Source organism: Struthio camelus, chromosome 3, assembly GCF_040807025.1.
Source record: "Struthio camelus isolate bStrCam1 chromosome 3, bStrCam1.hap1, whole genome shotgun sequence".
Classification (NCBI taxonomy): Eukaryota; Metazoa; Chordata; class Aves; order Struthioniformes; family Struthionidae; genus Struthio; species Struthio camelus.
The window spans coordinates 81,174,877-81,190,107 of NC_090944.1; the positions used below are offsets into that span (position 1 = coordinate 81,174,877).

Genomic DNA, 15,231 nt, shown 5'->3' on the forward strand with positions numbered 1-15,231 from the left:
TTTGAAGAGAGTTTTTAAAGTAACACTTAGTACCAGATTCCCCTCTGTAAAAAATTTAGGCATCAAACGTATATTGTTGTTTTAGTGGCTTTTTTCTAGCTAAGTACTTTTTTAAAAGCTATTGATGAGTGCTTTTTTAGTTCAGAATTTGTTCTAACTGCAGAATGATTTGTATGAGGGGAGACTTGTAACATGCAGAAAGGAGCAAGGATGAGGGAGCTTAAGCTAGATGCTAGAGGAGAAAGTTTTGTGAGAGTTTTCTTTCTGCATTAGTTTTTAGTGTGCTTAGGAACAAAATGACAATGAAATTACTTCTGCAAGTAAAATTGTGCATTTAACTGTTTGCAGAGTCACATGCAGGCAGTTGAAAACATTTAATACATTTTTGCAGCGGAAAAGAACTTCTGTAATAAAACCAGACTCCTGGTAGCTGAAACAAAACTATTGATTTCAGCAGACTAGTCACTTTAGCAAAGCCAGCCACCTGATATACTTACCCTAGAGATTCAGTTCCACACCCAGGCTTCTACCAAAATCTTTAATAGCTCATTGTTGTTACTGAATGCTTCTGCATTGTCTTTGTTGCTGCTATGGTTAATCTTGACCCTGTTCTATAAATGCAGACATTAAATGATTTTAGTTTTCACAGATTTCTTGCAGTTGTTCATAGCCACAAAATTCATCCACACAGTCACAGATAGCTTCAGAAATAAACTATGTTAATAATTACATCATTCTAATACCAAAACTACTTAGCGCACCTCTTCAGCGTTATGTAAATAACTCCAGCGTGAAAGTAGCCTTCATCAACCTACTACAGACCAGAAGATCTTTGTAGAGCGATTGTGTGCTGCGCGGTAACTCTTGTTACCTGCAATTGTCTTTTTCTTAGATGAAGAATGTAATGCGAATGCTAGAACACCATGAAATTCAGCCTTACGAAGTTGCATTAGTACACTGGGAGAATGAAGAGATGAACTATAGAAAAGGAGAGTAAGTATCTTCAGGCATTCTGGATATAAAAACTAACAGACATCTAAAGCCAACTTGAGCAAAAGCAACTAGTAAAAATGTACTTTTGCTTACTCTTTTTCAAATGAGTAAAATATGGAAAGGAGAAGACAGTAAATTTAAATTCAGAAATGTTGCCTAACTGTTGACCTTAAAATTAATAGCCTGTGTGAGTTGGTTATGTACTAAATTTTTTCAGTTATGAAACTCCATGTACACACAACTTAGATGTTCTTCAGCAATCCCACACAGAAGTGATGCACCTCACAGAAAAAATAAAGGTGCATTTTTGAGACAACTCTGATGCAAAGGAGAAGTTATGGAACTTCTCTGCATAAGCTTTCCTCAGTCACCTCTAGGTCCATATACAAAGATGTATTCTGCACATACTTAACTGTCTAGGAAAGGTATAACTTGAATACTGTGGAAGGAGAAATCTGGCAAGTTATCTTGTCTTGTTAAATACATTTTCATCATGGGGAGCAAAAATTCTCTGTGGAAGTAGTTCTCAAGGTACATGACTGAGTCAATTATCTATAATTTTCCAATAGCACCAAAAAACTGTACTCTTAGACAGCACATCATAACACTATCAGCTGAGCTAATAAGGTTAGGCTTATTTAAATAAGCCAGTAAGAGTAGTTCTCCCCCACCCCCAACTATTTGAAAACTGTTTATACTGTCCAGTTGTGGAATCTGTGACTCCTGACATATTCCATAGTGTTTATGCAAGTTTTGCAATGAGAGTTATAAATGACTCTGATATCCTACTTTCTTTGCTGCTGAACCACTATGCTATAGAGCTTTGGGGGAAAATAACATCACGGCAGGAAGAGAGTGATGTCAGGAAGTGACAGGAGAAAAGGAGAACAGAGAAAGAAAGATAATACAGGAGACAGAGAGAAGGAAGGAAAGTGGCCAGTGTCCTGCTTCCTCTGAATTATCTGTGTGCGCGTAGTAATGCTTCATTTTCCACCCCAGCTTGCTGCAGTTTCATCTAAACCTAGGAAACTGCGTCATAATATTACTCTTAAACTGAAGAAGTGATTTGCTATGGTTCATTTTGGTTATTGTGAGGTTGAACATGAGTAAAATGCAAGGATGGGGATGATATCCGTATAGATATCTATTTGTGTATAAAACAACCAGCCTTTCTTGCAATATTGCTTGCTCTTTAATCGTTCCTTTGCTGGTGGCTTAGTCAATAAAGATGCTTCAATCTTGTTTTAACAGAGGGCAGTCAAAGCTTCATAAAGGAGAAATCTTATTAAATTCTGAGCTGGATATTGATGAGGTTGTTCTGCAGAAATTTGCTTTTTCAAATGCTCTTTGTCTTTCTGGTAAGTTAGTATTGTTTGTACTATCAGACTGTACTACAGATGTTGTGAAATGTTATTATAAGTGGGACTTGCACAGTGACAGGTTGGAGGAGAAGACTGAATGTCTGGTTTTAGCAAATTGTGTAAAGATTTATTGTGCTTCAGTGGGAAGATTAGTTGTGGTAGTTTTTATCTTGTATTTTCTAAACAGAAATTACTTCATTCAACGTGAATCTTAAAGATGAACAAAGCACGTTAAGAAACACATTTTGCTCAGTAAAACTTCTTTTTCATCCTGTTCCCCATCCTTAAGAACTCATCTAGGATAGCAACAAGAATAGAGTCCATTATTGGAAACTGATCAGTAATCTTAGATATTCAATCCTGACATCAGTTCCTCTAATAGAAAATGCTAGATTCCAGCTCAAGACGAGAGCAATGTAAAGCAGTGATACCTAGCTGGGGAGTATCAAAGGTGTGGACTACAGCCACAGATAAAGTTTGCCAGGCTTACTAGTTAGGGCTCTGTGCCAAAGTTGGTACTTTTGTCAGAGACAGTAGCAGGCACTGGGAAGTCAGGCTCAGCAGTGGTGCTTGCGGAACTACAAATCTCTGCTGCTTCAGACTTTGAATGAGGTAGGAAATAGGAACAGAAGTAAGGAGCAGTAAGACCCTTCTAAGAAAGAGAATAAAAGAAACTCTCGTCTGTCTACCTTTACTGCTTTTAAGAGGAATGACGAGATTTGTGTATTATGTGGGGAAGTGCACCTTTGAACAGAAAAGACATCACGAAGCAGGATGTATGTTTTGAAGTGATACACCATTCGATCAAGGAGTAGAGCATAACTGGTCCTTGACTGTCAAAGAAAGCCAGAGTAACTGAGATATTGGGGGCAGAGGGGAAGCCTTTCGTTTGCCATAGTTTTCTTATTCATAAAGCCACAACACATGGGAACGAGTGATGCCACATGTATTGGAGAAAGAGATTTATTCCCAGGAGAGAGTCAGTAACGATTTACATTAGTGTGAGACACGTGCAACATAAAGCAAGACAAGGAAATGTCCTGTGATAATAGGGGGTCCAAGTATAGTCAAATTCAGACTTAGGACACAGCAGAAACCACTTCTGAGAAAAAAATCACTCGTTGCCAAAAATGCTTATTTACCTTTTATCAGTGACTAAATTAAATACCATTTAAGACTTGGACTGGATTAGACACGCTTACTCAAAAGATGAGCATGAAAAATGCTCACTATTGGATTTACTGAAAGTATCCCGAGTAGATGATGGCAGTGATTATTACCACAAAATATAAGAGTTCATTTTGAGAATTAAATCCTTCCTTAAATTCTTGAAACTGATCTTACTGCTGCATTCTCATCTAGGAACGTGAGGTTTAAAGAACAAAGAGTCTGAATTACATCCTCTTGATCTCTAGAGATCATCCTTTCAGGTTCAAGCTGAGACATAGGGACTATCCATTGTAATAAGACTCGTGGTGCCATTGCCTCTGCTGAACAGCTGCCACAGAAGAGGACTTTTATATCTTCAGCGAATGGTATATTCACCAAAAATGAGAAGGGAGATGACTTAAGTTCTAGTTTAGTTTCAGTAAGTACAGATGTTGTGCATATATGCAAGCTAACTCTCCGTTGCTTGGGTAAGCTGCGTCAAAAACGAAAAGTATGAGTTCTGCAGGGCACTGCGGAAGTGCCGTGCAGACTCTCTGTTGCGGCACCACGTGAAGTCAGCCTGATTCCAGCAGGGCTCATCATCTCCAGCCTCTGAAATGTCTCCTTGGAGTCCATTTTGCAAAGGCTTAGTGTACAGTAGAGCATTAAACAGCACTCAAACACCCACCTGAGTTGAAGCAAATACTCTCCAGGATCTGAACTGATCCTATGGAGACGAGAGCTGAGCTCAGGTGGATCTTCACCCAGAGCTGGATTAACCCAGAGCCCAAATTCGTCCATAGATGTATGAGCATGGATTGCTTAACACTTAACACTTACTCTGTATGTATTAACATGCTTCTTGAAGCAGTATGTTGGCAGATTTAAAAATATGATTACTTGAAAGCATATATACCTCTAACAGCGTTCTGCTTTGTCAACTTTGTGTTGCAGTAAAACTGGCTATTTGGGAATCGTTACTGGATAACTTTGTGGAATCTATCCAGTCAATTCCTGAGGTGAGGTCTTGTTTGTACCTCTCCCCCCGCCCCTTTTTTTTTTTTGGTAAAAGATCAGTCAGAAACAGCTGAGGATATGGAAAAAACAATTGAATGATTAACAACTTTGCTGGTAAAGCCATCAATATAGAGCTCAGAAAATCTGTAAAGGGATGGGACAAGAAATCAGCAGTATTTACAGGTGGGATTTACCCTGTGGTGCCCCTGCCACTGTTGAATGTTCGTGCATACCAGAACAAGCAACATACTGTGTGGCATCTTAGTCTCAAAGCAGCATGCTCTGATATGAATGTTAGTAAGAGTTAAGTGAGTAACTTTAGCCACAGTTTTTCATGAGACTTAATTAAAATACAAAGTCCATATCATGTTGCATGTTGTAAAAATTGGATTTGCAGGGTTCAAAGAGAAATCCTGAGTTTTTTTTTTTAATTAGAGAAATAGTAATCTGTTGCTTGTCATAAGGGAGGAAGAAGTCTATAAGAAGGCTAAGTAGTGGCAAAGTAAACGAACAATGCCACAACTCAAAAATAGCAATAGTAATAAGAGAGAACGAATGATGTCTTGTTCAGGAAATCATTCATAGGAAATGTTCTAAGAGCCTGTATTGATCCTGATGGGTGTGTACTCAGTGATCTATTGAAAGACCTGGACAAACAGTCAAATGGTGATATTCCTAGATTCCCGCATTATTTAGGTAAATCAGAGCTGTAAAACTCAAAGTAGAAAGTAAGGCACTATGAGAACAAAATTTAAGAGTTAATAAGTATGTATGTTGTGCATTCAAATTTTAACTCGTATACACTTTAGGCTGTAGAATTTCAGACTTCTTAACTTCTAGCTTATTTGATCAAAGACTGAAAAACTTATCTTCTCTGCAGATACTAAAGTCAAGAAGGAAGGTGAAACTGTCTCATGCAGATGTAATGCAGAAAATTGGAGAACTCTTTGCATTAAGGTAACTTTTTTATTACACCAAAGACATTGTATCGTTCAGAATTTAAAATCAAGTTGTGCATGATACAAAGACTGGAAGACCCTTGAAGCTTTGGAGTAGCTCACAGTTTGGCATAAAACACCCTGTGGTGGGAGATGAGGATGATTCCCTCACTTTCTTTTGACCAGCTCTGGGTCAGAGGCAGCATGTGCTCTTATGTTATTCAGAGGACTCTGCTTCCCATTGACTCACGGCTTGCGCTATAGTATCTCAACTGTCAGACAGGCATTAATGAGCACATTGTAAGCGGACAAATTGCATACCCTTTTCTTTCTCTGGGTCCAGCAGTGCATGTATTATAACCTGTAATTATAGTAGATACTGCAGTCTGCAAAAGAAAACCAGGAGGAAGAAAAAAACCATAAAGCCATTATCTTATAGCCTAGAGTTAATTAACATTTTTTTAGTGTTTTGGCCTCTCCTGAGATTTCTGTTCTTTCCTTAGACCTGCTGAGAAACTACTGTTACATTGTAAGAATTTCATGGGTTTTTTTTCCTCCCAAGTGAAATTGGGCCACCAGGAATACACAGCATGATACATTTTTTTCCACAAAGAACTCTAGAAAATCAGTGGAGAAGGTAGTTGATGAAAAAAAAAAAAATTCCTGTTTTAAAACACGTTGGATTTTATATTCCTACTTGAAAGACCTATCAGTAGTGTACAATGGCAGTCTAAATGTCCAAAGATTTACATGAGCAGTACATTGAAGGGAGATTCCAGCTCTTGGCTTTTAAACTATTGAACCAAAAGACCTGGTTCTGAAAGGTGCACTGTTTACGCGTCCCAGGATGCTGTATCTGTCACGCTTAACAGTTCTGAAATAACAAACAAGCTGTGATAGACCTGCCCATTAACTTAATTCACGCGCTTCATGAGCTTCAGTGAGCTACTAGCATAGAGAAAGACTTCTCTGCAGACTTCGAAAGTTAAGAAGGAAGGTGACAAGTTAAGAGGTAACACTGCCTTATGGCAAAAGCAATTCATGCATGGGCCTGTTATATCTTTCAGTATTCTTGGAAAAGTTTGAGGAGATGTGACCAATTTTAAACGATTACTAAACCTGTATTCTCTTATTATGATAGAGGAGAGATGCTTTTCACAATTTACTTGAAATTACAGAAAACTTTTAATTGCTATGTAACTATTTGCTTCTATAAACATCCAAAGGAACTTTGTACTATTGTAACCATTCTTTTTAGACATCGTATAAATCTGAGTTCAGACCTGCTTATAACACCTGACTTCTACTGGGACAGAGAAAAACTAGAAGAGCTTTATGACAAGACTTGCCAGTTTCTCAACATTAATCGCAGAGTTAAGGTAGGTGTCTTAATTTTTCCACATTCAAATAAGCTGTCTTGGTTAAGTATGGTTACAAACTGCTCCACAAATGTTGGCTTTTATTGTAGAAACTGAATAAACAATGATAGGATCCTATCAAGTACACCCTTTTTTATGCATCTGTAACTTGCATCCCTTACCTAATTTAGGTTAACTACCCTGCCTCAACCATCTAGATTTACATTAATGGATCACGTAGTTCCTGAGCCATTAAATCAGGCTTTATATAGTTCTAAGAGGAGGAGCTTTAATTCTTGTTCTGCAGTGTGTGCAAGGAAACAGTTTTTAAAAAAAAAAAAAAAAAAAAAAGAGCGAGAGAGAGGGAGATGCAAAGTAGTCTTTTTACTAACACGATCATCCAGGTCAGTTCATTGCAGGGTGACATAATACTTACTTCTAGACCAGAACAGGAAGCGTGAAAACTGCCTTTTCTGGTGATTGGCCAACCTTAAATATATATTTAATTACTTTCTGAGGCATTCCCATAACGTACATCATCTTTGCTTTTGTCTATTTTTATGATTAGATGTGACCCAGTAGCTGTTTAGTTATCTGCAGACAGTTATCTAAATTTGTATTAATTCTTTTCATAAACTCATTGGAATAATGGACGAATTTGTGTACGTGTTGTCCTACGGGACACTGTTCTGTTCTTTTGCAGAGGAAACAAATTAACACCTTTTTACACTTCTGTTCAGTGAACCCTTTTCTGGGTTGGGTTCCTTTCGTTAGTGATTTCGTACAATTTATGGAATCCAGATTTACTATGTATTTGGAATCTGTTGCAGGTAATGAATGAAAAACTTCAGCACTGCATGGAACTGACAGACCTAATGCGAAATCACCTGAATGAAAAGCATGCTCTACGCCTTGAGTGGATGATAGTAATACTCATCACCATAGAGGTTGGTTTGCTTTCACTCTCCTATTGAAGAATGCAGTAACACAAGTGCAATTTATATACTTCCTAATTTGAAAAACAAGATCAGCTTATTCATGTAACATACTGTACAAGGGGATTAGTGTTCAGGTTATTGCAAGTACCTTTGGAGTTGCAGCTTTAGTTATTTTTCAGATTATCTGATTTCCAGTATAAGCTGTTTTAAGGATTATTAAATCAAATAACAATTCATATTAAGCATTTGTTATTCCACAGGTCATGTTTGAACTTGCCAGAGTAATTTTCTGAACACTGAAGAAGCTAAGGAGGAAGAAAACTGATAAAACTGTAAAGACCATATTGCCAAGAAAATTCCTGTCTGTTGTACACTTTTGGAAAATATTGCTGTTGTCTTTTGTGAAAAATGTGTACATCTTCTACTCAAATAAAAAAAAAAAAAGAATGTATGAACTTATTCCCAAGTGCTGTAACAGTGAGGTTAGAGAAGTCTTAATCTATAGCTGTGTTAGTGTGAAGGTGAGATCCAATTTTTAGGGAAAGTTTTCTAGTGATTGGGCTAGATGCACCTCAGACCACCTTAGGTAAAGATCTAGCATTTTCTCCTTAATAAACAAGGACAGAGAGATGGGTCCCTTCTGTAGTGACTGTAATAATGCACTGAAGGGGTGGGTCTACCACCTTGTTCCTTAAGATAGTTGAAAAGATGCTGATTATTTAGCCACTTCATGTCTTTCTGATTAAGATGAAATCTTCCCTGGTAGTCCTTAGCTCCTTCTTGAATAGCAGTGAAGGCTGTCTGAAGGAAGACTAATTTCCAAGAAACAACCTTAGTGTAACACAACTGGTCTCATTAATCAAGTTACCTGTCATTATTTAGTTATAGGTAAGGCTTTTTCTAAAATGATGTTCTACCCCTATCAGAAAAAGGTTTTCTCTATTTATGTAGGTATATAGGTGTTTATAAGGTATTTATATGAAATTAGAATCAGCAGGACTTATCTAAGGTCACTGAGGAAGCTGTAGCAGAACAAGAATCTGAAGTCAGGTCTACAGAATTTTGCTCACACTATTAGACTGTCCCCCTTATCGTATTACGTGATTCTTATCAGTACAGGTTGCAGGAGTGAATTTCTACAGGTTAAGATATCTTAACTAACCTCTGTTGTAAAAATTTCATTTTTTCCTCTTCCAAGTCCTCTTCCTAATCTTCCTAGTTTTTTTCCTCTTCCTAGACTACTATCTCCAGAATGTTAGCCTTTCATAAGTGGATTTCTTAAGAGTTTTTTTCAGCTCTCAGCTTCTCTTTCTAAAGGTATTTTCAAAGTGCTAACCCAGAAACTAGTACACGACCACTATTTCATCATCTTTTTCAGAATCTTTAGTTATCCAGTTTAGTCCACCGTATCCACTTCAGTATAAGATTAAGATATAACATCTCAATAACACAATGTAGGAATTCTGTTAAAAGCTACTGAAGCATGATTACGTAGCCACGATGACAACACTTAGGCTAGAAATGAGATTACTTTTACAGTAGCTTACATGCAAATTCTCTGCTCACCCTAAAACAGTATTTCTGAATGTGGTGTTAAGACTTCGGTTGAATTCATCAGATATGTACCTGGGGAAAGTAGAATCACGCAGAGCTAGAAAAAACATCTGACTGTAGACCCACCCTTTAACCATAAGCTATCAGTGTCATGGGAGCCTCCTAATAAGCAGCAACTCCTCTTAAGAGTAGTCTGTCAACTCAGAGAAATCAAAACAGGTAATACGTAGAGATCTTGGCTCTGGAACATTTACTGCTAGTTCTGTGGACTGCTGAAATGGTCTGAACCATCCACAACATTCACAGAAGTGGATCAGTCAGCAGAACAGCTTGATGACAAGTTTTATAGTACAATGCAGGACAGCTCTTCAGCACTGGTCTTCTGATTTCTATAGTGTTAATATAGAAATAGTATATTAGATCCTTTACATAGCAGAAAGCTTACTAAGCTTAATTCCAGTTCCAGAAATAGAGAAGTAGGTTAGTTGTTAATTTTTCTAGCACATATTTATTTCATCCTTTTATCTAAATAGGCTTTTTTTCTCCATTTGAGGGTAATACTTGATCTTCTTGGTTCTCGTTCATCTCACGCATTTAATGGCTTCAGTAGTTCAGCTAAATTGCTGAAATGTAAATTTGCAGGCTGAATGCATCTATCTGGAGAAGTGGTTTTAACAAAGTCATTTCAGGACTCCTCACTGCTCTTTAAATCCAAAAAGTGATTAGACTTGAGTACCTTAGTGTTCAGTCTTAAGACTGTATATAAGAGCTACTAAGTCAAACATCTCAAAACAGTAGACGCATGGTTACCTTTACAACTTTAAATCAGTGCCTATCTGCATCATATACTTTTCCTTCCACAAGACCTCAACCCCATTTAGTGGCTATTCCAGTTTTGTTTCATCTTCAGTGTACAACCTCAAGCATTAACTGTACACTAAAACTTTGTACTGATCTTCACAGACATACCTATTGGCAGCTGCATCAAAGTATGAGGTTTTTAAACAATGGTCTACACCAATCTCTTATGAAGTGAGAATATTCTCACTATATTTACACATAGATAACCAAGACCCAGCTGCAAAGCTGAGTGTACGAAGAGCCTTACTTGAGCTTTCACAGCATGATATGCGCATAAGGCAGAGCTCTCACTGAACTCAATAGCACTTACGGCTACTCTCCTCACCTGCAGTCTGGATTGTTTCATGTTAGACAACCCACAGGGACCCTTTGTAAGTTTACTGCATGACCTGACCAGTAGGAAGTTTTATGGCACGGGCAACATTAGAATCCAGTTCCAAATGCTACACCAAACTGCCTGAACTGTGAGAACACATCTTCTTTTCTTGTCTGGTCCACCGCACTCCTTCATAGTCTAACTGAAAACAACCTTGTTCACTACCCAGTTTGTAGGTGTGTGGTGAACTACAGTCTGACTCATCACCAACACAGACCTATCCTATCCAGTGAGGGTCAGTCACCTAAGGAAAAACAAAAAGTGAGTGCAATTGTAATGGAGAATACACAAGGAAAAACAGGAATCCTGGTATATCGAGAACTCTAAAATTTTAACCTTTTAAATGTAATTAATCGTTAAAACAAGAGTGAAAGGCAAAAATTCTGTTCATGTGGAATCTTGTTAGACCATTCTTTTAAAGACCCCAGCTGTGCAGATAGCTTGTCCCTGTGTTTTTCCCATCAAACGAGGTAAAGAGTAACTTGCAGAAGACTGATTTTCTTTATCAGATCTGCTGCTAGAAAGACTCTTCTTGAAACTAGCTATTTGTAAAACAGCAAAGAATGTCAAGAGTCAGGATTCCTGACTTCCAGTCCATTTTTTACAGGGGAGTATTTCTACTGGCTGCAGAGTCTTCTTGCTCCTTTCTGCTCAGGCTGTCCTCACTTCTGCTCCTGTTTACCTTACTGCTTTCCATTTCACATTTTTTCTTCGCTTCACTCTTTCTCCTTATATCTCATCCTTCCTGTCTTTAGCCATTAGTCTGTATTTTTTTCCCAGCTGCTTTTGTTGCTCTTAAAAGATGATACTGTTCCCCCAGCCCTTCCCACATATATAGATGCTAACAGGAACCAAAGAAAAGAGTCCCTGTACTCAATTTTTTTGTGAAGCACATCAGCTCTGCTGATTGGTTAAGCAACTGCATATAAATTGCACCTCCCTAGATCTCCCTGCAAAGACAACTTACATTCAATCCAGCCAGCACAATAAGAGCTTCTATGAGAAAGACTATATTCTTGCTAACCTTAAGTATCTGCCTAAAACAAAAATACTAGAACTCTAAAAATGACTAATATTTCCTCCTTCCTCATCCTACCCTATTCCTAGGAACTGAACAACATCAGCTGGGAGTTTCAAAAGAAAGCCAGATACTCTGTATCAACCTAAATGATTTTACTCACTCACAGCTAACAAAGTTACCTTGCAAAGGGAAGTATCAGAATTAGGGGGAAAAAAAAAAAAAAAGTTAGACAGCCTTGATAGTGGTAACTTTTGGTTACCACATGGTGAACTTTTTCCAATTTATGTACCCTGCAGATTCTCAAATGGTAGTGTAGACCAATTCAGAATTTGCAAAAGGGATTGCTCTACTGAATTTGTCAACTTACTTTTCTCAGTCACTTTTCCTAGACCCAAGATACTGTTTAAGGAAAATCTACAGTTTGGGAACTACTGATCTATGATGTACTACCTTCACTGGCTGACATTCAACACATGCCAATAATCTCATTATCATTCTCTACGGACTGGTTTATGATAGTAGCTTGACAACAATCAGAAGGAAGCAGAATATGATGTACTCACCTACAATGATACGCACAGGATTTAAGAAAACAAAACAAAACCATGCCAGTTGTCTCCTGGAGAAAGATATCTTAACTACCAAAGGGAAAAGAAAATGCCTTGAAATACACATAGTCCCAGCTTAGAAAATAATTTTTAAGAGAGTGTAATTCTTTACAATCAGCAAGAATGCAAAGACCTATGTTAGCTTTCTTGGAAAATGGTTTTGCCATAGCTATGATATAGCCAGTTCTGCTGATCGCCCAGTGACTGCCTATGACATTTCTTGACATCACACGTTTACTCTGTACTACGCATGAAACCCAAATGGCTGAATCTTAGAAAATTGAAACAGTCCAAACAGTTTGGGGCCCTCCAAAGTTTCCGACAGCTTCTTGAGTTTGAGGTTGGTTTGTTTGGGCGGGGGGGGGGGGGGGGGGAAGGAAATAAGAGTCTACTAGACCTAGTCACACTTGGGAAACAGAACAAACAATCCCCTCTCCCCACGTACATAGCATGATGACCACCACCATTTCTGACTCTTTTAACCTAGTATTAAACAAACCTAAGGAGAAGCATTTTTTGTTGAAGGCATCACAGTTATGGCTAGTATCAGCAGTTCTATTCTACTGCTCAGTCATTTGCCTGTTCACGTCAGTCTTAATTTAAGCTGCAGCCGTTCAAGAAATACACTTTCCAAACTGGTAAAATATGACTGCCAAACTACAGTAACTGCCAAATATCATGCCTGCAGATACTTTTTAACTCTCTCTTAACTAAGCTTGAGTCAATACTGACCAACCCTATAGTTATTAAAAAACTGCTGAGTACTTAGTATCCCATGAAGTTCATGTCTCAGTTTAGAGGATATTATATAATAATGTAAACATAGTATCAGTACTACTCCCTTAGATGCATCTCTGTACAGAATATCTCAGTTGCATATGCTGAAAAAAATGCACACAGTAAAGTTGCAGTTTTAATCCTTTTTTTCCTAAGGAAAACAAAATATGCAAATACATTACAGTAACTTTATAGCCATGCTACACTAAGAAAGAGTCACTCTAGCCACGCATGCATAGTCACGTTTGTAGTTTTCCAGTAAAAAGCAGGCAGGGCCCATGTAAGTCTTTATCTGGGAAGAAAGCACACTAGAGGGCTAATCGACACCGCAGAAACTTTGTCAGTTCAGTTACTCTTAACAACAACTCCTCTCTTCCCTAATGGAGGTGAGACTCCTAACAGGAAAATTTTATCCAAACAGTTGAACCATTTCCTTAGATGACATACACTGTACTAGCAAAATGTTTTGTTTGGGTTTTTTTTTTTTTCCTGGTATAACTTGTAGCCGCACAGTAGCTGTTGATACAGCTTTGCTCATTAGTTGTAAAAACAAAAATGTTTCCACATTCCTAACTAACATACTGATACCAGAAAAACAGCACAGCCTACAGTATGGCCAAAGATCTATTTCTTCATTTTTTTCACCTTACACAGAGTACATGAAAAGTGGTTTATACGCCACAGTTCTCCTGTATCTCTAGTACTGACAGACCTATTCACAAAAAAATCTGAAAGCTCAGAAAGACCTGTGGGCTGAGCACTCATCTGCTGTGAATACATCCCAGCAACCTCCTTATGACAAGGAGGTGAAACCAGAAAAAAAGCAGAGAGCTGTTCCATTTGTGCTCTGCCCTTATGCTAGGGTTTTTCCTGGGGACCATTTTCACTTGCTTTATGTTTTCAATGGTACGTGAAAGACAAGTGAGATTCAGGCTGAGAGCGTGAAAAAATTTCACACGGAGGATATCCTTGAATGAGAAGATTTGAGACTGTCAGAGGGACAGTATGTGTTCATACAGCAAAGAGCTACTGCAGCTGTCATGCTTTCCACCAAGCCTTCTCACCAACATAAATCAGAAGTGTTAGTGTTAGAAACAGCAGTTGTACTAATAGAATGGATTTATAGTATTGACGTTAACTAACATTTTAGTGCAGTAATACCAATGTGGAAAGAGCACCTAAAGCACCTAACACCTTCATAGAAGTTCCCACTCATTACCTAGGACATACACTAATCTCTCTAATTCTAGCTACCTACAGCTTTGGCAATTCCAGAGATTGTCCTGTAAAAGTGGATAAGTAGTAATATAGAAAGCGGTAAGCAAATAGTTCCTCAAAAGAGGGACTCTAGTCTCTTATTTTTCAAAGTTATTGAGAAATTTGAAGACTCGCTGAAAATCTTAACAATCTGAGCCTGATTAATGCTAATAGGGCCATTAAGGTTTTGATTACAACAATAAAAAGAAAGAAAAAAATCTAATACTCCATTCCAGATTTTAACTGAACTCCACCAAAAAGTCACACTCAAAGGACTCGGGTCTGTCTAGCTCAAGTTCCTCCCACTGCTCAACTGAATTTTTACTCAGTTTAACAAACACCTTAATTAATACTTAAATCATCAGTGGTATGCTCATTTACAATGCAAAATACAATCTTACTAGACAAAATTCTGCCTTTAATCTGAATACGTATAGACCGAAGAAAAACTGAAAAGACAGAGATTGATTCTATCATCAACAGCAACACACCTCTAAAGAATGGTCTCAAGTATGTAGCAATATCTGAATTGGCTTGAGCGTTCCTTTTAAAAAGTCACAAAATTAGGAAGGAAAGTATACACAAGTACCTCAAAAACCCAGGGACAAGAGTCAACACGTAACAACTAAAAGCACAATAACATTACTTCAGTTTGAACTACCTATCTTACAAGTCAGATCAGACGGAAGTAAAATTTTAGATTCACAGACTAAGTCAGATGTCAAAAATGCAACAGGTGAACTGCAGCCCAAGTGCTTATCCTTCCCAGTGACATGAAGGGAGTTTAGATGAGGTGCAAGTCTGCACTGAAGATGTAAAGTCAGACAGTATTAACCTCAACACAAAAGTCTTTCTACTGATTCCAATGGGCTTTGAATCGAGCAGTATACTTTTAAATTAGGAATCACATTATTCCTGCATTAAAATACTGCAGGGCTTTAAAGCTACTGATGAAAAGTAATAACTAAGTTAATTTCTCTCCCATTTCAGAGAGAGCGTGGAAGAGAATAACAGGAATGACCA

General features: G+C 37.9%; 1 protein-coding gene and 1 long non-coding RNA gene across 15 annotated transcripts in view; one reads left to right on the forward strand and one right to left on the reverse strand.

The window, feature by feature from the left end:
* RMND1 (required for meiotic nuclear division 1 homolog) overlaps positions 1 to 8,205 on the forward strand; it is a 24,379-nt gene extending 16,174 nt beyond the window's left edge. For all 14 annotated transcript variants that reach the window (XM_068938710.1, XM_068938712.1, XM_068938713.1 and 11 more), the window contains 7 exons: positions 893 to 993; positions 2,245 to 2,351; positions 4,458 to 4,522; positions 5,401 to 5,477; positions 6,717 to 6,837; positions 7,647 to 7,763; positions 8,015 to 8,205. In XM_068938710.1, coding sequence (XP_068794811.1) covers positions 893 to 993; positions 2,245 to 2,351; positions 4,458 to 4,522; positions 5,401 to 5,477; positions 6,717 to 6,837; positions 7,647 to 7,763; positions 8,015 to 8,047 — 621 coding nt within the window. In that variant the 3' untranslated portion in view covers positions 8,048 to 8,205. The remainder of the gene's footprint in view (positions 1 to 892; positions 994 to 2,244; positions 2,352 to 4,457; positions 4,523 to 5,400; positions 5,478 to 6,716; positions 6,838 to 7,646; positions 7,764 to 8,014) is intronic.
* LOC104140144 (uncharacterized) overlaps positions 1 to 15,231 on the reverse strand; it is a 29,242-nt gene that overhangs the window by 10,540 nt on the left and 3,471 nt on the right. Inside the window, exon 2 of the long non-coding RNA XR_011140263.1 lies at positions 498 to 611. This is a non-coding gene — a long non-coding RNA (uncharacterized lncRNA). The remainder of the gene's footprint in view (positions 1 to 497; positions 612 to 15,231) is intronic.